Consider the following 27,064-nt stretch of genomic DNA (forward strand, 5'->3'; position numbering starts at 1 on the left):
CCACATCTATTTTAGATCCCATTCCCACCACTTTATTCCAGTCCTGTTTCTCTTCTCTCTGTCCCATTGTCCTCGATATAATACATGAATCCTTGAGCACCGGCATTGTACCAACGGTCCTCAAAACTGCTGCTATTACCCCAGTGCCAAAGAAGCCTAACATGGCTCTCGACAATCTTAACAACTTTCACCCCATCTCCAACTTACCCTTTCTCTCTAAAATTCTAGAACGTGCTGTCACACTTCAGTTACATAACCACCTCATGACAAACAACCTTTTCGAACCCCTCCAATCTGGCTTCCGTCAACTTCACAGCACAGAAACCGCCCTAGTCAAAGTCACCAACGATCTCCTAATAGCTTCTGATTCTGGTTCTCTTTCCATACTCATCCTTCTTGATCTCAGTGCTGCCTTTGACACTGTTGACCATAACATCTTGCTTTCTCGTCTCGAGACTGTGTTTGGAGTCTCTGACACTGCCCTCAAATGGTTTAAGTCTTACCTCACTGATCGCTGTCACTTTGTCTCTCTCAATGGGTACAGGTCTGAAATTGGTCTTGTCAAGTCTGGTGTCCCTCAGGGCTCAATACTGGGCCCCTTGCTCTTCAGCATTTACATGTTCCCACTTGGTCAGCTTTTAAGATCACATGGCCTCAGCTTTCATTTTTACGCTGACGATACTCAAATATACATCCATACCAAACCCGACACTGATGTGGCTGTCTCTATTCTATCTAATTGCATCTCTGACATAAAAATTTGGATGACTCAAAACTTCCTTCATCTTAACTGTGACAAGACTGAAGTCATGCTTATTGGTACCCCCCATCAACTTCGTAAAGCCAGTCCTGTAACCCTGTCTGTAGATGGCTCTGTACTTGAGCTCCAATCAAAATTGAAAAACCTTGGGGTTATATTCGATTCTGGCTTAACATTCGACCCACATGTACAGCATACTGTCAAAACATCTTTTTTTCACCTTAGAAATATCGCAAGACTACGCCCTATGCTATCATTAACTGTGGCTGAAAAGCTGATCAACATATTTGTATTCTCTCAAATTGACTACTGCAATGCTCTGCTCCCTGGGGTATCTAAATCTACTCTGAACAAGCTGCAGTATGTCCAAAATTTAGCAGCCAGAATCCTGACCAGGTCTAGTGCAAGTGTTCACATTACTCCTATCCTGGAGTCCTTGCACTGGCTTCCGGTCAAATTCCGCGTAGACTTTAAAATCCTCATGCTCACCTACAAGGCTTTACATGGCTTGGCACCTCAATACCTGTCTGAACTTTTATCGCCCTACTCCCCATCTCGCAACCTCCGCTCTTCAAATTCTGCCCTCCTTACTGTCCCCCAAGCCCGTCTACATTGTATGGGCGACAGGGCCTTCTCCTGCTATGCCCCCAAGCTCTGGAACTCTTTGCCCAAGGATATTAGAGAGTCACCTTCTCTAAACTCCTTCAAATCCAGACTCAAAACCTTCTTCTTCAGAAAAGCCTTTACTTAACTGGTTCCATTCTTCACCCCTCTGCTCTTCTTAATACCATCTTCCACGGTCTCCTCTATTGTTATTGTTGTATTGTTGTAATTATAATTGTGTCCTGTCTTGTGAAATTTTTCTTATTTATTGTTGTAGTCTTCTTATTTATTGTTATTGTCATCCTGTAAAGCGCTTTGAGAAGCCACCTTTAAAGGCGCTATATAAAATAAAGTTTATTATTATTATTATTATTATTATATCATCATCTTCTAATTTGTTTGTTTGTTTGTTTGTTTGTTTGTTTGTTTTTTCCCACAAAGCTCAGTTTTGGAGGAATCCCACTTCCTGGCAAACCAGGGACTTTCCTGAGGAAGAATTTCCATGGTTGTATCGAAAACCTATACTATAATGGAGTGAACATAATCGACCTAGCCAAGAGGCGAAAACCTCAGATCTATACTGTGGTATGTATTTTAATCACACTGCTTGTTTTGGAAACAGAAAACAAAACAAAGGAAAGATATGAAAAGAATAAAAAATGTGCTATGAGTTGTTGAGATAGATAGATGTGTCAGCATGCATAGGCTGCAAAAGAAGTACAGTAATAGGTTTATTCCATGCTGAAAAGAGAAGAAAGACCTTCTTTGGTTGTGGAGGCTCCACAGCTGAAACATTGTGTTTTCTTTCTTCTCTTTTCAGCATGAAATAAACCTATTACTTGTTCCAACAATGTGCTATGTCTTATTGTTGTTTACATAAATGTTTTGTGTTTTAGTTCATCCCCCAATTTAGTCTCTACCCCTGAATTGGCATTGACAACTTCATATCTTATCAGACCCTCACCTGGCTCAAATATCCAAGTGCATATTTTCATATGAAGAAATATATAATGTAGAAATTTCTATAATGTATCATTTGAGAAGAAAACAAGATAATTTTGTTTATCTATAATAGTGTAAATGGCCCAAGAGGTAGGGCAAGATTGATCAAATTATTAGTTGATAATTCCAGGGACAGAATTGGAATCTACCTTTTTCTTCAATTAGAAACATCAGTCTAAAAAAATCATTTTTTGTACTGCTGCCTTCCATAAAAGTATAATACAATTCGTAAGAATTCAAAGTACATTGTAATAGGTGAGTTATACTACCAAAGTGTCTGTCCAGGCTATTATTATGCTATGTATTAGCGTTGAATGCCAATGTTTAAAAGTATTCTTTAGGATCTTTGATTACTAACTGAATATGGTTTATTTTTCTAAACAAACAAACATAATAGAGATCCTTAAGGGTGTCAAAGGAAATATATCAGAGTTATATAGAGAGAAAGAGTATAACAGTACAGTAAGCCATGGATGTATACTGTGTATGGAAAGGTTTTAATTACACTAGTAGTAATATTGTTACAAAAACAGAAAGTCAGAAATAGACTAAGTGGATAAGTCAATAATTAAATAATAATAATAACCCCCAACTTATAAAGATGTTGCCAAGAATATACCCAATTGGTTGCTATAATTAGAGGCACATAGGTTTTTTGGTCATTGGCAGAGCTTTGGTGAAAAAAAGTAATAATTCAGGCACAGTGGGTTAAACAAATGCTTATTGACAATGACAGTACACACATCATACAACACACAGCATAAACATACAACACACAAGCTACTCTTTTTAAAAATTTACACACAAGGAGTCCAAGAGGCCTTTGTCCTAACCACCCAGAAAAACCACTGACTGCGACCAAGCATACCACCTACAAAGGCCAAATAAAGAGAGTTACCTTCTAAACTGAAAATATGTTCTACAGTTAAATCTATCACTCTGTAAACCTGGATGCCACAAAATGAATGGGGATCTATCTCTCTATTCTAAAAAACTCACTAACCAGGATAGGGTGTTTTTAACCCCTACACAGGAAATCAGAGTTCCAAACAACAACAGAACAGAAATTTCTCCTAACAATGTTCAAATACTTTGCTCCAATTTAGTCTCTCTGGATAATCTGGACAAGGAGCTCTCCTGTCCTCCTCTGTCTCTTTCTTCTTCCTACCTGCCTGTTTTATGCTCTGTTCCTGGAGTGTTGATTGATATTTAATCATTTACCCAGAACTTAATTAACAAAGGTAAACCAAGGTCAACTTTACAATTGCTTTTATCACTGAATCTCTCACACAAGTCAGGTGTTACTGGTTGTATTTAGATTCTTGATAACAATCTATTACTTAAACCATTACTTTATGACACTTACAAAAACATGTGAGTAATAGCATTAAAAAAAAAATAAACAAAACATCAAACAGCCAGACATGGAACAGTACAGTATGACTGCTGTCCTCAGTAAAATTGCCAAACTAGTAAATAATATCTAATGATTTGTTTATAGTAATTGTGTTCTAAATTGTGAATGCCAAAAAGGACCACAAAACACAAAAGCTCTTTTCTCAAAATAAAACTGTCTGTTCATGGGCTCTGTTAAATCCATTGTAGCAACTAAATGTTCCATATGAGGATAGATAATAAATATTTCTTTACAGATTCAGCCATTCAAAATGTGCAGGGGATACTGCATTAGTTTGCAGTTCAGGGGCTGCGGGGTACTGCAGTATTTTTAAATAGGGTTGCACTACTTTGTAAAACCGCCAGGTGGAGCAGTGAAAGCTGGATATATAAAAATGAGCTTATTATTATACGTGATGTGCCTCTTTCAGGTTTACATTCACATACAGAAAATCCAAAGGTAAAGTTTGGTATCTGAAAATAAAAACAGTAGTATAACGTAATATATACCTAATGTACACACAGAAGTTGGTAGTGGTAGCTAAATATAAACAACAGTATTCCACCTTCTTCATAAATATTTTATGCATCAAAGTCTTTACCTGGAGAATTACTTTTGTTTTGTTTCTTAAATAGCTGAAGATATAAAAATAGTCCACTATTATAGCTTGTTGCGAAAACGATGTGCCTCTTTCAGGTTTACAGCCGCATTAATAACATCTATATTTTGTCTTAATCCAAATTTCCGCACTGTGAAATTTAACTTTAAATTTGGATTAAGAAAAAATATTTCACACATACTGTACTATAGTGGCTTTTAAACCATATGGTCTAATACTGTATATACAGAATATTTATACAGTATACGAACTCACTGCTGCTCATTGCAATGTGCGCTACTGTTTTCGTATATCTGTGGACCTGACTTCATGGGATTCGCATGTGTGGAACAGCGGAAGGTGAGACCCAGCGCGGGTGGGGGGAAGGTATTTTGATTATACTATGAATGAGTCCCTGAGGCATGTTGTCCAAGTTTCAGAATTATAAACCTTTGATGAGTTTGCACGAGAGAAAGGGGTTACTTTTCAGAAGTCATGTATTGGGCAAATTAGGTGAATTTGACAAACAGCTAATGTTGCTTAAAGAATTTAAAATCTATCTGATTGTACTGTAGCTCTCACATAATTTAGCAGAAAGTCATCTTGCTCATAAAAGCAACCCTGTTAGCATTTGTGTTAGCACACTGCACACTTTTGAATGGATTTTTATCACCTTTATCACCTTTGTCTTTCTGGGGCATGGGAGTTGAATGCCTTCCTCAGTTTAAAATCTGATACATTCCCAGTAAACCGAGAGACTAAGACTGGCTATTGATAAAACATCTGCCTTGTGACATTTCTCAAACTGCTCCAAAGTTGGATGCAGAGTAAAATGCTTTAAACCAAATGCCACAATGATCACTGCAATTACCCATAAAAAATATCTAACAACAATAATAATAAGTAATATGATTGACAACCCCAAGTGCAGCATGTGTGAACCAAGGAAAAAATATTGGCTCCACAAAACAAATCAAAGAACCTGAACAAGCTCCCAAATATGCTACATCCCCACTATAGTTATAGCAAGGTGAAAGTGTGAAGCTGATTATTAAAACATTTTTTAAAGAAAATCAAGAAAAAGAAACAATGACATGTTGCTGCCTAATTTAGACATTACATGACTTTAAAATATTAAAATGTAAATAGTACAACCTCAAATATATTCACCATTGTATTAACAGTTACAACATTTCAAACTCATGTAAAACACGAACCCACAGTACCTGATCTAAATTTAAGGTCTGCTTCTTTCACGGTTATGTTATGCGAAATATTTTTGTTAAACTTCGAGATCCTGATTGATTTGACTTTATATTTGTCCCATTAAGCTTAAAGAAAAAAAGAAGACATTCTGTAGTTAATCTTTTTGAAATTCAATTCATTATATTATTTCTTAATTATTATTATTGTTAATAATTAATATTATATTATTTATTATAAAACCACCAACATCAACAAAGGTGCAGCTGCTGCTCATAACCTCTCATTAATTTAAAATACGCTGAACTCTGCCACAGGTACTCCTTTGAGTTTTTAACACCTTCATCACTTTTGTCTGTCCGGGGGAATGGGGACCCAAGTACCCTGCTATAAGAACACAAATGTGAATTGAACATTTAAATTCTGTGATATATACAATTAATACCCTGATACAACCAGCTAAATACATATATCTATATCAATAAAATAATATTGTTATTTTGTCGCTCATAAACTTATCGGTAGCCAATTATTCAAAAATTAAGAAGCTTCATATTTCGGAAACATCATGATTGGTAAACAAGGAAGTGAATTGTGTTACAGTTATAATCAGGAGAAAAAAGGTTTATTTGTTATTTATTTGTGGCTGCTGCAGTTGAACCCTTCGCAATGGCTGGATAGTTAATGTATTTAGGTATTTCTCTGCAAGCTAATTGAAAACAACACACAGCTCGAAGCCCAGTGGGTGCAGCAGCAGCATTGTCTATTTTGCAATAGACAATGAAACGATCATAGTTTGTAATGTAGGGCACCGTGACTGAGGTACACTTTGATACAGTATAAATAAATGTATTTCCCACAACCTGGACTGTAGTGACAGCATTCTGCTGTATGCATGTGGCACGTCTTTGTTCAAGATTTAAAACTACAGTATGGAAAAAAGAGTCCATAACAGGACATTTGATTGCTGATTGCCTTATGTTAAAGCATGACAAATAATGACATGAGGGCATGCTTCTGAAAATTCCATCTCCATCCCTGAGGCAAAACTGTTTATTCTACATAACAAACACAGAGGGGTGTAACACTCCTAGCCTTTGTGACAAATAAAATGTTTGTTAAAGAAGTGCGGAGCTGCATTACATAAATTGGCTGAAATGGAATATCTAAAAGTTATTTCCAAGCTGATAAGAAAAGACTCAATGCGTCTCTTCTATAACACTTCAGCTTTATCGAAGTTCATTTATTATTAATATTATTAATAATATCTTCCGTTTCAACATTAAAATTGGAATGTTTTTACAAGTGTAAATCCACCAGTCTATTTTCTAACTGCTTTATCCAGGACAGGTAGCAGGCTCACCTATACTATTTGGTTACATTTTCTACAATTTTGACAGACTTCAGAATGCTTCAACTGATGCTTAAAAATGTAACATAATGTGTACTGTGGTGAAAGAGCTATTGAGCACAAAACATCTTTCCGCCTATGAAAACATTTGCATATGTACTTTATTCTTATCTGTGAAATACAGAGAGAGTTTCAAAAATTAAAGAGAGTCTTTAATTGTCCCACTTGAATGAATAAGGTATTTTGGATTGACTTGAATTAAACTGGTTGAACTGGTTTTTACACCCACTGTTGACAGTATCCACGTTTGCCATTCATGTTGTTAATATAACTTTGAACATGTTGTGATATTTAGAAATACCCCAAAAAAAATCAATATAGTGTGTCCATAATATTTACTATTTTATTTTTTTAAAAGCAATGTTTATCTGTCAATGGAAAACTTGTGCCCCAAGCAGGAATGGAACTAGGGCTTCCAGAATGCGAGGCAGGCACCAAAGCCATTGTACCAAAGTGCCGCTCAGAAACTTAAGCTATAGATGAAAAGGACAGGCAAAATGTTTCCAAAAGTAATCACTAGTGAATGAGTCAAATTGATGCAGATATTTACAAAGAAAGTGGACTACGGTAATACTTTGAGCTATATACTGGTAAATATTTAATATTTAGATCCTTAAACTAATATCGTTATTAATTTCTTACTTAATAGGGAATATAATATGGATTCCATATTATATTCCCTATTAAGCGTATTCTAAAAAGTATAAGGTGTTTTTTAATGCGATAATAAGCGCAAGTATTCATAGAAAAGGTTTAAACAGTGTAGCTTTTTATAAAAAAGTATCTTGTAAAAAAGTATATTGTAAGTGCAGTTCAGTTTATTGTTCAGGTCAGTTCAGTTCAGTTTATTGTCATATGCACAAGTGCAATGAAATGCATATTTGCATGTATGCTCCAATACAAAGACATTAGGGAAACATAAACAAAGAACAGCGGCATCAACAACAAAAAGTTAAATAACATACATCTTAGAAAAAAAACATCAGTGTGAACCAGTGGTAGGGGTAGAGTTCAGTAATCCGACAGCTTGTGGGAAGAAACTCTCTCTTTAATCTGGATGTACGTGCCTTTATGCTTCTATATCGTTTACCAGAGGGAAGGGGGAAGAAAAATGAGAAACCAGGATGACTGATATCCTTAGCAATACTTTCAGCCTTCCTGAGACAGTGTCACGGATGTTGGAAGGGACAAACCATGGAGAGGCAGGAGAGCGAAAAAAGACCCATTGCGAGGCAGCAGAATGGGGAGTTAGCCCAGGCTCGACAGTGCAAAGAGTTCTGGAGTGCCGTAAAGAATCCTATGCCCTCAGGCCACGGACGGAGCGGCGACCTGATGTTAGGCGGGTCTCAGGACATCCGAACGTCAATGCCAAGCGAGGCAGAATAAGTGACCCGGAAATATATAGCCCAAGGAAAGAGGGAAACCGGAAGGACAGTAAAGCAGGAAACTAGGAACAGGACAGAGTAGGAGCGCCCTCTGGCTGCAGAGGGCATGACAGACAGTGAGTTGTAAAAATGTCAGAAATAGAGGGAAGCTGTACTCCAATGATGGACTGGGCCGACCTGATCATTCCCTATAACGCCTTTGGTTGGACAATAAGCTGCTGCCAAACCACACTGTAATAGCACATGTGAGCAGACTCTCAATAGCACACCTTTAAAATGTGGTACAGATAGTTGAAGATAGACTAATTTTTTTCAACTGTCTGAGGAAGGACAGGTGCTGTTGTGCCTTCTTTGTATCTCCAGTTCCATGCTGGGACTACGTTAAATCATTAGCAATGAAGGTACCCAGGAACTTGAAGCTGCTAACCATCTCAACAGCCACCATGTTGATGTGAAGAGGGATGTGTTCCCCACCCTGCTTTCTAAAATCAATGACCAGCTCTTTGATTTTGTTGACATTGAGGGAGAGATTATTGTCAAAGCACCACTCTACCAGATTCCTAACCTCATCCCTGTAGGCTCTCTCCTCATTAGCAGTGATTTGGCCAGTGATGGTAGTGTCATCAACATATTTGTAGATGGGGTTGGAGTTGTGTCTGGCCACACAATCGTGGGTAAACAAGGAGAACAGCAGGGGGCTAAGCACATAGCTCTGAGGGGCACCTATATTGATGGTCAGCGTGGAAGAAAGTTTTCCATCTACCCTCATAGTCTGTGGTCTCCAAATCCATAATCCACCTGCATAGAGTGGTGTTGATGCCCAGGTCATTAAGCTTCCTGACTAGTCTGGAATGAACTATTTTGTTAAATGTGGAGCTTTAATCAATGAATAGCATTCTGACGTATGCGTCTTTATCATCCAAATGAGCCAGGGCAGTGTGAAGAGGTAGGGAAACAGCATTGTCAGTGGACCTGTTGTATGTAAACTGCAGGGGGTCTAAGTACTCAAGTACCATTGTGGTGTAAACTACCACTACCATACAGTTTGTATAATATATTTAGATTCCCAAATTAATATCGTTCATGACGTTCACTCCTGTTATTTTTATGCTCAGCTACCACTTTTAATCAATTCCACTCAGCTCAATTTCCCTTTAGTCGTAAAATTCCATATTAAGCAGATTTAAACATGCACAGTACAGAGATTAAATGAAGAAATAGTTCACCACAAACAACTAATTCACCACAAAGTGCCACCTGACAATCTTTTTGGCCAGCGAATCACGCACTGCAGTAGCCTGTAACTCAATTCCCACGGTATGGGGTTTTACTGTGCATTTTGAATGGCTACATATGTACATCTCTATATATTGTATAACTATATAATCTATTGAGAACAAATTCTGATTTACAATGACAACTTGCCTAATATGCATATGCCAATGCTATACAGAAAGATTAAAGAAAATTCAGCAAGAGAAAAAGAAAGAATTGCAGGAGAACAATAAAAAATAAAAAAGCAATAACAAAAGAGAAGTTTTATTCAAATAACTGTAAACAACATCAGAAAACCTGGATAGTTTCATCTTATTATTTAGATTCCAAACATTGTTAGTGACAAATTAAAATGAGTGGCACCCGAAGTTCATATTTGTTCTTCAAAGGTTCAGTTTAATTAATGTATTACATTTTAAATTGTAGTATGATACCAAGACCTGCAATACATTATTTAATTATTAGGACAGGTGTTTTTCCAAATAAAGAGCTAATAATTGATACCAGAAATCCTGCTGAATTGTTTTATAACCAATCTGCAAACTGGCCTTTATAGATGATTAATGCATTCTGAGTATAAAAAAGTGTCAGTGACATAGGAATGTTTTCTAATATCTTTACAATATTATTAATACAGATTGAGGAAAATATGGGGGGCAAGACGGAAAAGATTTAGTTAGAAAGTTTGTGAAAAGTGAAACAAATCTCACAGATGTTACCCACTGTTCACAGTTTTGTAAATAATTATGAATTAATATAAGGGGTTTCATATCGAGATAAATACTTTTAAACTTTTTCAGAAGGACTGAATGATCTATGGTATCAAAGCCTTAGATAAGTCTATAAAGATATTTGCACAAGTCTCATTTTTATTGAGCCATTATAATGTTATTAAGAACTTTCAAGTCTTATTAATAACCAAAATGAAAAAAACAGATACATATTTGATAAAATATAGTTATTGCTGGGCATCCAGAGTGGCTAAATTAAAGAATCTTGCCTGAGTGCAGGCTGATTCAGATGTCATGGTTCAAGACTAGGTCATGTCACTAGCGAGCTTAAGTATCATTCAAACTTAACGATCATTAAGTTTGCAGACGATACAACAGTCATCAGCCTGATCACAGATGGTGAAGAGTCTGCGTACAGGGAGGAAGTTGAAGCCCTGGCAGCATGGTGCCAGGAGAACAACCTCTCTCTGAACATCAGTAAGACTAAGGAGATGATTGTGGATTATAGGAAACACCAGGGAAGAGATCACACACCTATCTATATCAATGGGACATCAGTGGAGAGGGTCAGCAGTTTTAAGTTCCTGGGAGCTAACATCACAGAGGACTTAACCAAGTCTCACCACACCAACATCGTGGTCAAAAAAGCATGGCAGCGCCTATTCTTTGTCTGCAGGCTAAAGACGTTTGGCATGCCATCGCATATCGAGGCCAACTTCTGTAAGTGCACTATTGAGAGTATCTTGACTGGTTGCATCACTGCCTGGTATTGAAACTGCTCCGCCTGGGATCGCAAAGTACTGCAGAGGGTGGTGAAGTCAGCGCAGCTCACTTCCGGCTGTGAGCAAACAAACATTCAGGATATCTACTCAGATCTTAAGAAGTCTAGGTTCATTCTCAAGGACCCCAGTCATCCCAGTCACAATTTTTTTTCTCTCCTACTGTCCTGTAAACGGTACCGAAGCATTTGTTCAAAGTCCAACAGATTATGGAACACCTTCTACCTCCAAGCAATAAGACTGCTAAATAGCCAACCTCCAGCTCCAGCGGGAAATCACCTGTAATGGCTACATGGACATACTGTTTTCACTGTACTGTGCATACTGCACTACTTGAACATAATATATTGTATACAACATGGACACATAGCAGCTCTATTTATATTGAGTTTTGTCTGTCTGTGTTTATTTAATTTCTATTACATTATTATCTATTATTATGTAACCTTATTTTTGTAACCTTAATTTTGAGATTCCCACCCCCCCGGTGAGCTCATAGAAAAGACATTTCATTGCCAGCAACTACTGCTGCATGCTGTATTGTTGTGCATTTGATAAATAAACTTTGATTGATTTGATTGATTGAGCTGTGACCAGGTGACTCAAGTGACAGTGCATAGTTAGCTCAACTTAGTGTTTGATGGGAACAGTTGATCAGCACAGACTCTCAGGTTGCCGTGTTGTTGGTGAGGGATGAGTCTTTCCTCCAATCGTAATTGAACCACCAATAGTAGTTTTACTGCCTGTGACATGTTAAAATATGTTGCTCAAAGGTGGTCATGCTGGAAGAGTCTAGCTATCATTAGTTTCTCCTGTGTCAGATGTGGGTTTCATAACAATGAGCTGAGACATTAAAAACCTAACTGGCAATTCCAAACCTGGAACAGAGATGCCAACAGTTTAATCTTACAATTACAGATTGCCTCTATCTGTGGATATAACAAAAATAATTGAAGTGTTTACATTTCTGTATTTAAATATATTATATTTAAAAAGTGGTAAACTGAATCTTATTTTCCATTATCTTAAAAAAGCAAGATCCTTTTTTCCACAGGGTAAGTGAAAGGGGACCAATTCTTTATAGCTCTCCTTTCATCTCTACTAGCAAGACAATGGCAGTACTTTGCTCTTGAATACAGATTTTATTCACCATGATATGTACGAAATTATTTTTTAAGGTTTGTCAAAATTGACACAAATAATGAAATGTTTCAGAATTTCAGCAACAAAAAAAACGTAGACTTTGTCATAAGGGATACCATTGCTTCTATGTCTGTAAGATTACAAAGAACTGTTGAGAGGTAAAGAACAGGAGTATCATCGGTGTGCTAAGGATAGAGGAGACAATAGGAGACTATTGTTTTATTTTGTTGTTTGGAAAGTACAGTCATAATATGCAAGAGAAATAAAATACAACCTGCATGGGAAACCAGGATATATAGTAGGTTTGTACCTATTACTGTACATTGCTGTACAGTATGTGAAGCAGGAAAGCTTAGAAGTCATGAAGGTCAAAGTTCTGAAATGACATAAATAATTTGATAAATAATCCTCACACCTGAAGAAGGCTCCACTGCCGAAACGTTGTGTTTTCTTCTTTCTTTTTTTCAGGATGGAATAAACCTATTTTTCCTTTGCAGCCTACGCATGCTAACGCAGCTACCCACCTGAACTACTACATAAATAATTTGTGCTCCCTTCCTAGTTTTCAAAGCCTGGATTTAATGGATAAATAGGGCCACACTTGGTTTAATACCTAAATGGAAGGGATAAAGACAAGAACCCTTTTTAAGTTAAGGCAAAATCTCTTTTCCTACCACTTCAGTCTTTAGAGAATTTTAACCGAGTTGCCACCAGATTCATTTTACAATTACAGATTGCCTCTGTCTGTTTTTATGGATGGGTTCTCAAGAGCCTTTTTGTGCTCAATTAGTGGAAGCTAGTGAAGTAGAAAGTCTCTCACCAGAATCATTTCTCTCTGTGCTGAAAACAAGAATATATCTTATAGACAGGAACATGCTGTAACAAAAACCTAAGAGGATATTGGGGTTAGATACTACTAAGTGAGATTATGTTGTCTGCTAACTCCCTCTTAGTTTAGGACCCTATAGTTAGATGATTAAAAAATCTAGACTTTATGGTGTACATTTATTTTACTGTAGTGATTTAAAAATATTTTGCTAAATAATGTGATGTACAAAACTCCAGGGATAATTTATATGTATTAAGATGATTTTAATGTTTTGTTTGATTCTTTATATTTGGCAAGAATGGTTGATAATTTTGTGGTCCATTAATAGGGAAAAAGACATAATTGTAGTCTCCAAATACTTTAATGTATCTATAATTAAATGGGACAATATAATGCAACATAATAATATATAAGTCTTGTAAAATAAATTAATTACTCTCAAAGTAATTTAAAATATTAAGCAAGGTTTCATGTTGAAATAAGTTGAACATAATAAGAATCTAAAAGTAAGAATAAGAATTTTCTCTTGCCACTTTAAAGTCCTTTTCTTTGAGAAATTTTGTTTATGACAGCAATACAATTTGTATGCTTCAGAACGACTAGTCTTGTGTGCTGACCTCTATTTTGGTTATCATAATAACCAATGCACAGGAAGGAAATATTGCAGAGATAACAGATTCTCTGGGCATATGTTGTATTTAGGAGTCACATGCAGCTTTAATCTTTCTTATAAGCCACCATGTGAAAGGCATATGGTATCTCCTGGAAAGAGGCTACACATAATATTTTAATGTTTCTTTGCCTGTTAGACTACCTGACCCACAGCACACTAAGTAGATTGGATAATGGCTATTGGCAGAAGACTTCACCATTATTGAGTTTATCAGGTATGATATGGGCTCTGAGCAGGCTCTTAACTCAAGATTACCCCATCATAATGTACCCTGTGAAATATGACAGAAGAAGCTGGAAAGAGAAAATGATGGCTGTGTAGCGTACACAGAGGCTTATTTAAGACAGAATGATTTCTTTTTGATATTTACAGATCTGCCCATTTTGAATTTTGCTGTCATGCTTGCTTTCATGTTGTATGTTTCCAGTTGTAGACACTAGCAGGATATAGTAGTGGCAGCATATATTTTTTTCTTTCCAGACCCCCCCACATATCAGCAACTATCCAATCTGCATAACCTTCTTGTTCACAGCTCCCTAAACTGCCCACAGCAACCATCCATACCAGACATTTTCCCGTGTAACAGAGTCTGCTGTATCACGTTAAATATATATCCATTACAAATTGTCCAAACTGATTGTTCCCCATTACACCTCTAATGGCCACAATCTTTCTGATTGTGGAGAGTTGTATAGAATGCTTGAATCATTCTTGATGACTGTGAAGCAAGGACATGTACAAGTCATTCTCACATCCTTTCTGATTGTAGTAAAATATGAAAAAACAGTGACCATTTTGTAGCTACCATAGTGTATTGCATCTAAGTTATGTCTATAATTGTACAGATGGCCTTTATGAATACAGTTGACATTCTGTGCTTGTCTGCTGTCTTCCAATTGTACTCTAAGCAATGTAGAGCTTGACACTTCCTAGCTTCTCTTTTGTAAAAGTGTAAATGCCAGGAGGGAGCCTTGTAGATCTGGCATACTGATTTCAGGCTGACTTTTACAGTATAGGTTCAGACGTACACAATTCAGACCAATATACATGCGGATTCTTAGTGGTCAAATAAAGTCTTTTTCAGAGTACAATGGGCAAAGTTGCATGTCTATAAGATGGCACATTGTTTAAAAAATACTTTCAGAACAATACTGTAGTAGTTGGTTCCTTTTTAAAATTCATGGTTTGGTCTCCATTGTAGGGTACATTGTAGGGTTTTAGTACTTTTTAACAAGTTCACTTTAAATGATTTATAATTGCATATGTAAAGCACTCCAGCCTTCTATCACAGCTATAACCATATCATATCTATAATAATTTACTGTACTCTCAAAACATGCCTTTTGTTCCTGACTAGATGGCAGTACAGCATTAACTTCTTTGAATACTATGTCATGATTCAGTGCAATAATGGGCTAAACCCAAATGAAAGAAAATAAGAAAAACCTGGTATTTGTTTATTCTTATCTGCTACCCTTCCTGTTTGTTGGACCTTGGGTAACAATTTAGACAAATGTGTCTGCTCAATTCAGAAAACAAGCAACAGCATAGCATTGTATTGCATAAATAGGTTGTTGCATTGTGATGAAGATTTTAAGTGTGTTAAATCTGAAACAAGTTAGATTTGCCTACTTTCCTGCAATCTGTTTCATAATTATTTTTTCTCTTTTTTTCATGATTAATAATTAATAATTTTTTTCACTACCTTTTTGGTTTCCCAATTTTTCTTTTCTTGGAATTTTATTTTTTACTTTTTCCTTAGACAGTCCTTTAAAAACTGACCAGATTCCAGCCTGCATCATTTCTTACTGAATCTCCTGATCCTGAAATCTATCATCTTAAACTGTGCACTGAAAATTGCACTTGGGGTTTGATCAACCATCATGCTGCTGCACAGTTTATGACCAACTGCAGCATAACAAATACAACATAAGCCCAGAGAATCTGTTACCTTTATACTATTTTTCTTCACTGTGCATTAATTATTTTGATAATGAAAATAGAATTTAGCACATAGTTAAAATGTCACTGGAATTACATCCAAAAGGTAAAAATGATCATGAGTAATGTAACATTATCGAATGCTACTATTTGTACTGGGAGAAGGGAAAGATAACCATTTAAAAGGGGGGAGTGTCAGGTGTAGTTCATTTAGTGCTACAACAGTAAAAAAAAAAACACCATGGATTTATCCATAACAAAAAAGTAAATGGGTAGACAATAAAAGGGAAAAGGCTGACATACTGTACTAAACAAGTATTTCCCTGAGGTATTCACTAAGAAAAAAAGTCAACATCAGGCAGTTAAGGACAAAGTTCTATATATAATATTAGTTTACAATAAGGAGAAGTATTTTGGGTACTAGAAGCACTCAGTATTAATAAATATCCAGGGCCTGATAGTAGCTTATCAATTGTACTCAAGGAAATGTTGAAATCTGGAGACAGAGCCCCAGATTAAGGGCAATGCATTGCTTTAGCAACCACAGCTGTCTTGGCTAAGTAAGGACAAGCTGCTGCTGTAAGGGCTTTTAAGGGCCTGTTAGGGCCCTAGAGGGACAAGCAGACCCCCGCAGGGGAGAACCATCCAGTGACAGTCCTGGAGGGGTTGTGAAGAGTATGTTTGAGGCTGCGTTTTTCTTTCATTTTTTCTTTTTTTTCTCCTGTCCCACCATGTATCTCCCACTGGGACAGGTTGAGTTCTTTTTCTTTTTGGCCTTAATTTCTTCAGACTGGACCCCATTAGATAGGGTAAAGTCCAGTTGATACCACTGTCCCAAGCTGTTCTTTTTCCCCAGGCAGGACCCTGCAAAATTGGGACAGTCCAGCCTGGATGCTAATGTGCAAAGTGGGCATTTTTTCCTTTTGGTTATTCCCATTTTGTCTTTGGGGGGGGGGGGTTCGCTAGCCTCACACCGGTGCCTCCGCCCTCTTAGATGGGGTGTCGACTCATACCAGTGTTAACCATGGCTCCTACCACTCCCGCATTGTTACACCAGGGATTAGAGAATTGGTAGTGTGGTACCCATTTATAAAAAATATGTGAAAACTGAACATTTACATTTAAGGTAATGGTAAATATGATAAGAACTAGAGGATCACCTATATAGTAAAAAACATTCTAGGAAATAGTCATTGTCAATGTTTATATACATAAACAAAGATGTGTTTTAAAAAATGACTTTCACAACAACTTCAGTATATAAACATCTTACATGAATAAAGGTCAATCTTTTAATCTGGGACTTTAACCCACTAGTGAGAAGGGAACTTGGGACACATTCCCCCATTTACATCAATTCTTATGAGGAATTTGTTTTTTATTTAGTTGTTTTTGAATTACACAGGATTTTTCATGAAAGCATTCTGTCTGTTAATTGAGAAACTGTTGTGTCAAAATCTCATTCTCTCATTCTCATTTTCATAGGATGATAACAACAAAATGTTCAGCTTTTAGCCTCAGGTACCAGGGTTTAATTTTAATTTGTATATTCATTGTAAAATAACTTGTAGTTTCTGTGTCCTAAATGTTAATGTTGTTATGTGCTGGTATAGTGTTTATGCTAGATTAACAGAGATAGAGAAGGCCAGAAAATAGTAAAACAGTAGAAAATATGTTTTTTTAAGTTAGATATATTGTGTAAACAGAACATAACTCAAAGAGATTTTTTTACTTTGTTGTTCCCAGGGTAATGTGACTTTCTCCTGCTCGGACCCTCATTTGATTGCTACAACATTCCTTAGTTCTACAAACAGTTACTTGTTGCTACCAGCTGATTCATTAGGTGATGGCCTTTCTGTGCGCTTCCAGTTCCGCACCTGGAACAAAGACGGTCTCCTTTTGTACACAAAGCTTTCACAGGAGACAGAAAGCTTACTGCTCTTCCTCATTAATGGCAAACTGAGGCTCACTTATCAGAAATCCATGCTTCACAAGGCAGAAATCTCCACTGGTAAATAAAAAAAACTAGTAATATAATCTTTTACTCTGCAGTATAATAAGATTATTTTAGTGTATTAAATAAAACCCCGTAAAATTAATGTTTAATTTTGTGACTTAACTACAAAAGTCGTTTATATGATTGTGTCGCATAGCTCTTAAGATCTAATTTTCATTCCATGCTGTTTTTTTGTGTAATTTGCATACTCCCCCTTTTTCTCCAGGTGCCCTAGTTTATTTCCACCTCGTAAAGGCATACAAGATAGGTTAATTGGTGTCTTTAAATTGTTTCTTTGTTCTTCTGTATATCTGCGTTGCCCTGCATTGTATTCGCTTCATGTACTACTGAGAGTTTAGCCTTTTACTCTGTGTAGAAAAAGTGGCTTTCTATTAAATGATGGATGGAAACACTTTAATGTTTAAGTTTAGTAATATCACAGTTATCTTAGATCTGCTTAATTCTCTAGTGTTCTCAAACTAGAATTTCAGAGATATGAAATTCATATTTATAATATGGGCAAATTTATAATTTAAACCTAGTGATGAGGTTTTGTTTAAGTTTAAAGTCTCCAATGTTTGAAGACAGAACATTTTCCTACTTGCATCATGACAGAACTAATGTCTTTGTTATTAGACCTGTCATAGATATACCCCACCTTTAATCCAAGCTTTTACTGTAGCTTTTTCATGTTACTGTACAAAGCATAATAAATGTTTCTAAATGATCTCTTTCCTGAAATGTATAATGACCCAGATTCTGTTTTGTTTTGTAGGTCATAGTCTTAATGATGGGCTCTGGCACACAGTGAGTCTCAGCACTAGGGGACTTCAAATATCTTTGGCTCTTGACAATGAGCCCTCGTCTATGATGGAAGTCAATGCCCAGATTGACTCTGGAGACAACTACTTCTTTGGAGGTAAGAATTCTTTAAGTACCATCCATATCTGTAATCGTAATTCCCCCCTGGCTTTTCATTGAACATTTTTTGACTGTCAGTTTTGAAATACAGGATCTATAAATGGTGTACTTAGACTTGTTTATATTAAATCTTGAGAACTTAAATCTTGAGCCAGAATTCTTAAATATACTAAATAATGAAATTCCAAATTTACCACTCTTAAAAGTGATTGGTTGCTATATGGATGGATGTCATTACAGAATTTATAGAGGAGTAATAAAGATGTATTAATATAGTTGTTTTGATTCTCTTTTGAGGATATTTATCGGTGTAAGGAATAAACTGGATAGAGTGGCTGTGGGTGTAAGTAGAGAAATGCTACCATGGATATTTTATGACAAAGTATATGTGAAAAAAGCATAAAAATTGAGCACTTGAGTGGAAATGCAGAATCTGGCAAATAACTAATCTAATCTTTAAAATGACATATTTTTTGTAAAAAACAAACAAACAAAATGAAATTTAAAATGGCTAAGAAAATGGGGAAATAAACATTTTTTTAAATGTGCTTTTGTTAATCTTATCTTTGGGCATACTTTTAAAAATATCTTAGAAAAATGTTTCACATTTTGATACTTGTACATTAATACAAACATACACTTTTCATATAGTTTATAGCATTGAACATAACAAAAAGATCCTATTTGTTGTAGATTTGTTGTTCTTTTGCTGTTATCACTATACCAATATTCTGTCCATATGAAACCCAATGAGCAGGACAATCAGAAAGTATCTTACATGTCATAGAAAATGGATGGAATTCATAAAAGTCTTTAAAACTAGTTTTGCATTTCAAATCAGGAAGATTTTAATTCAAAATTACCCAAGTATATGAAGAGTGCCAGGGCATTTTGCCTGATAGATGTCATATAAACATTGCCCTCTGGGAGAGTTCTAAGTTAATCCACTTAATTTTCCACTTCATGGACATGGTGTTAAATCTGGTGTCTATATAAATTATCTTTGATTAGTAAAATATTTAAGTTTATATGTAATTCCAAGTAGGTTTACTGGTCTCTAAATTAAGCATGGCTCCTGTGTCCTGTCCAGCTTGCAGTTCTGCTGTGCTCCATGTTTCTGTTTTACAATATTTTTTATAATGGATGATGGAATGGAAAGTCTGGACTACTTGCATTCAATTGCCCACATAGAAATAGTGAATCCTTCACCTTTAATTGTGATTTTAATACCTCTTAAATTTAAACTTTGTAGAATGGTGACCCATCAGTCTTTGTAAGTTTCAGTTTGATTTAAAATGTAAATTTGTTGTTAATGGAAACAACATTTTTTCAAAGAATATTGTTCCTTTCTTTACAGGTTGCCCTAATACCCTGAATGAACTTGGCTGTAAAAACCCAACACAGGTGTTTCAGGGTTGTATGCGTCTGATTTTCATCAACAACCAGCCAATGAATTTGCTCCACGTGCAGCAAGGACTATTGGGAAATTATAGTGACTTACGGATCGACCTCTGTGGCATCAAAGACAGGTAAAACAAGCACTTTATAGAATCAGAACTAATTCACCCCATGTTTAGTTATATGTGTGATATGGTACATGACTTATGGATACTGCCCACTTCTAAAGTGTTGACCCATACTTAGTATGTTTCTAAAGAGTAATTTTATAATGTATGGTTCCATATTGTGGTATTATTGATTTTTAAAGAAAATCAAAAACATATGTCTTTAAAATGGAATATTGAACTGAGTATTTGTGTGTAGTTTGTGTTTTTGTTCCAGTTAAATTATTTTATTCATGAAGCTTATTACTTGTCTATTTTTGAAAAAATACTTATGAATAGTAGCGTGTGGTTGTTTCAAGGTATAGTAAATTTCAGGTTTACATCCGAATTGAGAAAATCTATATTTTGTCTTAATCCAAATGTCAGCAGCCAACAATTTAATGTGGAACTAAAAAAAAAGTTTAAACTGTACTATAGAGTACACCGCCTGGAATTGAACCCGGTCTGTCAGCGTCATTCAACAGGGAACAAGCTGGATGAATTATTATACGCAATGGTTTTGTGCTTAAGGATTTCTTCATGGAAATCTTTAAATTAAATGAGGGAGGGGGGAATGATTATTTTTTACAATTTTCAGTAATTGGGGAACAGCTTATCAACATGATGGCCAAACATGATGGCCAAATAAAAAATAAGATACAATGATGTGTTCCTGCCTAACTCAAACATTGTATGACTTTAAAAGCTGTAAAAAAACAGCTTTAGATAGTTAAAAACTACTTTAAGATTTTAACTTTTTAATTTAATGCTAAAAATACTTGAATTTCATAAAAGTTGTACTGATTTAATATCTCTCGATAGTAATATTAATATGGAGTCATGTAACTAACAGCTAAAATATCTGGGGGGGGGGGGCATTTTGGAAACATTTGACATTGGAATATATTTGGAAATATTATTGTCCTTATAGCGGTAATAGGCAGTGGACTGTCATGTAGTGCGCTGCACCCAGGCGGTTCAAAGCCCGATCAGGCAATTACTTTGTTTCTTACATAGAAGGATATATAAAAATAGTCCACTATTACAGCTTTTTGGCTACGGTGTGAGTTTGTGTATCTGGATGAATTAATATAAGTGATGGTTTCATGATTTAGGGAAAAGGGTTATATTTACACGTTGTGTATTGTTTCTTCTTATATTTGTAAAAACATTCCAATTTAAATGCAATACGGAATATAATATTAATAATATTGTAACAAATTCGGGTTCTTGGGCTTGTGCTCTCGCTGCTCCTGTTCCGGTATTTTGATTTTCCTGTGCAAACTGTATTCGCTACAATACTATAATGAGTCCCTGAGGCATATTATTCCAATTTCAGAATTCTAAAAAATAAATCTTTGTTGAGTTTGCATGAGAGATAAAAGGTACCTTGTGAGAAGTCATGTACTGCTTGCAAAGTAGCAGATTTTGACAAACAGCTAACTTTGCTTGTAGAATTTAAAATCTGTCTGTATTGTAATTTGTTTAATTGAGCAGAAAATTACCTTGTTCATACAAGCGGCTCTGCTAACCAGAGTTTGTGTTTAAACACCACACCCTTTTGAATGAGTTTTAATCAACTTTGTCTATTCAGAGGGGTTGGGCAGAGTGATGGAGAGTGATGGAGAATAAATGACCGCGGGGACTTTTCCTTCCCCCCTGGTGCGAGGTGATAATGCGGAAAATTGTTTTTTATTTTACTTGGAGTGTGAACATTGAGTGAGCACCATGGCACACAGTGAGATTAATACAGTGAGATTACTGAGATGGATAGTTTTAGTTAATATGTTGACAAACATCTGAATTTTTTCTTTCACGAGGCAAGATAAAATTTTATCCAGCTGTGAATCAGCTACACGACCTTACCCCCATGAAATTTGTGGGAAAGAGTTTAGTGGGTAGCGTTACTCACAGTGTAGTGCCCATAGAGTGTTAGTTTTAATACACTGTACAGTATAACAGTATAAACCAAGTTTTTATGTTTGTAATCGCTATTCTTGCAAGTACATTTTGTATTTAGTTTGCTTCTTTGTGTTAGCTGGTGGTCAAAAGTTCGATGTGAAAATTCTTCCACAAGGAGTGTACCCTTAAAGCGGAGGAAAAGGCACCAAACGTTTTTGGCTCAGTATGTCACTGAAGCCATTTCTCTTTGGCATTTTAGTCAGAGAGGTGGGAAGATGACACCCCTCCCCCTTCTATCTGCCTGCCTGATCTGTTCCCATTTTTAACCATTCTGTGTCCACATATCAGTGTGTGAGAGAGAGTAGGGAGAGACAAAACAAGGTTAACCCTGGTTTAATTTTAAATTATATTTTACCTTCAATTTTTATTTTATAAGTTTGTATTTTACTTATTTTTTGATAGTGAGATTTAATGTATGTTTGAACACAGTCTTGCTAATTAATGTTTTTACAAGTTGTGGAAGTGCAACAATTTATCACAGTGTGAATTTTAATACTAATTGTTGATTACTTATAGTTTATGCACCTGACACTTTAATTTAGATGTATATAAAAACATATTGAACTGTGACAGAACATTCTGAAATACAATCGAAAATATTCTGTGATATTTGTGTAGATTAAACTTTTCTAAAATTTATTTTTTTAAATTAAAAACAATTAAAATGTATAATCTTTCCATGTTTAATGTCATAAGAAAGTACAATAAGTCCCTGCTTTGTTTAACAATGGTTTCAAATTTAAAACTAACTGGCGAGAAAGCTATGTTTAATGATAATTAAAAGATTTCAAGTTGAAAGACATGATTTCCATTCCATTCCAGTTTTAAAGGCACACACGTTCAGTGCCATAAACACTGCAAGCTGCAGAATGGTCTTCTTATCTCTGAGCTCAATGGGTGGTGCACTATTTTCTCAGCTACCTGCTAATTTGCTTCACATCACAGGAAGACAGGAGAATGTGATTGTACTGTATCAGTACAAAATGTGTGTTGCCTTTACAAATTTAAAGTATTTAAAAGGTTAAATTAAAAAGTTTAAAAAAACTTACAGCTTACACTAAGATTCTAAGCTGATCGATCACAAGAAAAATCCAATTTTTCATGGATTTTGTGTTTTTAACTAAACCCGTTTTTATGGGTTTTAAAATCTTGCAATGTCTGTTTTAGGCAGACACATTACTGTTTCTCATTTTTGATTTTCTTTAAAATTAAAAGAATCAGTTGCCCACCATGCCACACAATATTATGTTACATCTTTATGTTTTTGAGAGACTTCAGAAGGCTTCAACTGATGCATAAAAAATATAGCATAATGCCTTCCCGCATTATGAAGTCCCTTGCACCTAGGATCCGCTTTATTCAAAATAAGGTTTCTTAAAATGCAACCAGGTACTAGATGTTGTTTAAGTAAAAGCTGTGAAATTTTTCACAAATTGCTAACTTTAAACCTGTAGGTTGCAGGCTCTGTGTCATTTGTTCACAAAGTTATTGACATCTGAAACATTGTTTTCTCATAAATAGACATTTTAATAAAAGAAGCTGATGAAAACTGAAAATAATATAATAAAAATAATATAAAATAATGACCAGGCACATTATTATAATTCAGGGGTATTTTTAATACCGCTTTGTTATTCTCAATTCTAATTATAATATATACAATTTTATATTAAGGCTTGAGGTGTCTGTTAAATTGCCCACTGAATAAAGTGTTTTGAATTAAAATGGTTGAACAGTTGACAGTATTCATGTTTTTATTTCATTATTAATACAACCTGTGTGCATCTCGAGAGCCCCACCAGCGCCTCTGGTGGCCCAACCCCTCAAACAACACTTCAGATCCATTTGCTCTCTTACAAATTGTTATATCTAGTGGTATGTTTAAATATTAGGGAAAACACATGTAAAGTTTACTCCACTCCAGACCCAGGAGAGTAATAGGTTGATATATTTAAGTTAATTATTTAATTTTGTTCAGTTCAGTTAACTGTTAATAGTTTGAATAAACCGGGTCCCACAAAAACCTAAAAATGTAACAAAATATTGTATGGAACAATGGGCAACTGATTCTTTCAATTCAAAAACAAGAAACAATAACAGTGCCTGCCTAACGCAGACATTGCCGGTCAATTGCAACGAACTGAAAGTAGCATACTAACAGGAGTTCAACCCGTGCTTAGTACACAGCTGCGGTTTAAACTAATTTTGCCGCTGTGCTTTGTCCGCAGCACCGTACTAAACCTGTTCTCAATTGCAACGATTCAAAGTAACAGCTGCTACTCTCTACAGGTGACTAAAGTAGCAGACTAATTTAAACCACCTCTTCATATTGTTTAAGCAACTCAGTACCGTACTTGGTGTAATGCTAGATCACATTAGAAGGCTCCTGAATGTAGTGGAAATACAGATGCAGCCATTCAAAATGAGCGGGGTATGCTGCGGTACAACGCGGTGGGCGTGTCGCATCACAACGTGTCATAACGTATCATTTAGCGTCATAACGCGCTTTGCCATATGCAAATTAGATTATGTTAATAGTATCAGGAATCACCTTATAAAACTACCAGGTGGAGCTAATAAAGCTTAACCTCTCATGTACAGCATTTAAGCTATCACCAGAAAACACCCCGTTTCGAATCCCAATCACTGCTGAGGGACAATCTTTATTCAATTAAGAATTTTAGTTGTATACTCTTAACACTTTTAAACATAAACTGTGTATTAAAGCATTTTAATCATTATACATTAAAAAGTTAGTATATTTTATGAAAGCAAGATTGCTCAGTTAGACAAAAGTACCTTTATCATAAAAATTTTAATTATGCAGAAATATACAAAAAGAGAAAAGAAGAGAGGACGTTATCTTCAAAAGGTGTTGGTTAATAGTACAATGTCTAAAACAAACTTAAAGTTCTGGCCAGTCCTGCCAACAACATATGTAAGTTATGTAATTATAGGCATCTCACCAAAACAAAGGTGATGAGTGATCACCATACATACAGATGCAGCCATTCAAAACAAGTGGGGTATGCTGCGGTACAATAATTAATATTTTAATACTGCAGAAATATTTTATGCATCAAAGTCTTTACCAAAGATATTACTAATAGTATTAATAATGAATGACCTTGGACAAGCTGTAAACTCAAAGTATTACCCTGGTCCACATTCTTTGTAACCAAAAAGAATGGTCCACATTCTTTTTGTAAACGAAAAGACTTTATTTTGTTATTGACAAAAAGTAACACCACAGCATTTAGTTGATCCGATCACGCATTCATTTCCAATCATACAAAGTAAGTGTTGACAATCTCCGATTCACCATGCCTTTCACATGCTCATAAAAGATATTAATTCAGGAACATAAACATATTACTGTATGTAAACTGTACTGTATATGGCTGGTCTTGGTAGTTTAAAGAAAAAATACACAACAGTATTCAATTTCTCCCTAAACATTTTAAGCATCAAAGTCTTACATGTGGTTATTTCGGAAACGTTTTTACCTGCTCCTTCTGACCATATTACTGTACGTTTATATACTTTGTGAGAATTGATTGTTTTAACCTGTTCTGCGAATATGCTCGTTATCGGCGTAATCAAAAGCATTCTTTTAGAATTTGATTAATAGGAAATATAATATGGAATCGCGTATATAAATAAATTAATAATGATATAATTATATTCAGGTACTGTTGCACAAACAGTAGTATAAGACTTTCCATTGATATGTGTACTTCTGTTTCATTATTTAGCACGTGTCTGTGGCGTGATAGCTATAAGTGACTGACTTATAAGGTCGGGTGTTCAAATCCAGCTATCGCCATGAGTTTTCTTTTAACAAATAAACATTTATTTGAAAAACTAAAATAGCAAATATTATGGACACTACTGTATATTGACATTTTTTATATTTCTAAATGTCACAACATGTTCGAAGCAAAGTCATTTATTAATAACAATGAATAATTTCAAACTGCTACTGATATTATTACTAAATATTATCGATACTATATTGAATTTGTTGGCTTTTCTAAATATCACAAAACGTTCAAAGTGAGTTAAGTGATTACCATTTTCCATGAATACTTGCACTCGTTATCGCGGTAAAAGAAAGTCATACTTTTCAGAATCTAATTATTTAAGCAATAAGGCACGAGAGGCCGTGCTACTGTATATCGTGGATATAGCCACAGTTAAAAGGTGTTGTTAGGCCTGACGCGATGCAGAGGGCCGGCAACCCTTTTAACTGTGACTATATCCACGATATATCACAAGCCTCGAGTGACTTATTGCTTTTATAAAATGGTCCCCAAATATGCGATTGCTGTATAGAATTAATTTTAATTTTAAAAATGTATTTAACACGAAAATTAAACTGTTTATGGTCCTCCACCTGAGAATATAGTCCCTCGTTGCTACGCAACACAGAAACACAGCCACAAGTAACTAACTAACAAGGAGAGGACATTAGCTAGTCAATATGATAAAGGAATACATTACTTGTTTTTTGTTTATTTCTTTAGCACATTTATTTGAACATTTCCATCGATCGTACAAGCACTGAAAAACTCTCCAATCCCTAGTTCGTCATGCATTTTCTTTTTAGCTGCGGGAGCGCTCCTACTGGTCCTGGTCTCAGTGCCTTCTAGGATAAAACACCAGCGATTTGTTGTCAAAATTGGGTTTCCAATAATGCCATAGCGAACTCTCATTTTTATGTCCACTATAACAGACATAATCTCCCTTGCTTTTAACCGAGCGTTTCATAATTTCTAAGAATGAAAATTATTTAAACTATGTGACACTTATCATTCAACGAGAGCTCAAAATATCAAAAGCGCAACAAAGACAGCAGAAAAAGATACGTGTATCAGATACATGAGAATCCAAGCTTTTTTAACTACACTTT

At 35.5% G+C, this 27,064-nt stretch overlaps 1 protein-coding gene across 2 annotated transcripts in view; it reads left to right on the forward strand.

The window, feature by feature from the left end:
- cntnap5a (contactin associated protein family member 5a) overlaps window positions 1–27,064 on the forward strand; it is a 448,552-nt gene that overhangs the window by 268,132 nt on the left and 153,356 nt on the right. For both annotated transcript variants that reach the window (XM_088607188.1, XM_088607189.1), the window contains exons 7-10: window positions 1,805–1,948; window positions 17,476–17,740; window positions 18,501–18,644; window positions 20,004–20,175. In XM_088607188.1, coding sequence (XP_088463314.1) covers window positions 1,805–1,948; window positions 17,476–17,740; window positions 18,501–18,644; window positions 20,004–20,175 — 725 coding nt within the window. The remainder of the gene's footprint in view (window positions 1–1,804; window positions 1,949–17,475; window positions 17,741–18,500; window positions 18,645–20,003; window positions 20,176–27,064) is intronic.

The sequence above is a fragment of the Lepisosteus platostomus genome, chromosome 14 (assembly GCF_059453375.1).
Source record: "Lepisosteus platostomus isolate fLepPlt1 chromosome 14, fLepPlt1.hap1, whole genome shotgun sequence".
NCBI lineage: Eukaryota > Metazoa > Chordata > Actinopteri > Semionotiformes > Lepisosteidae > Lepisosteus > Lepisosteus platostomus.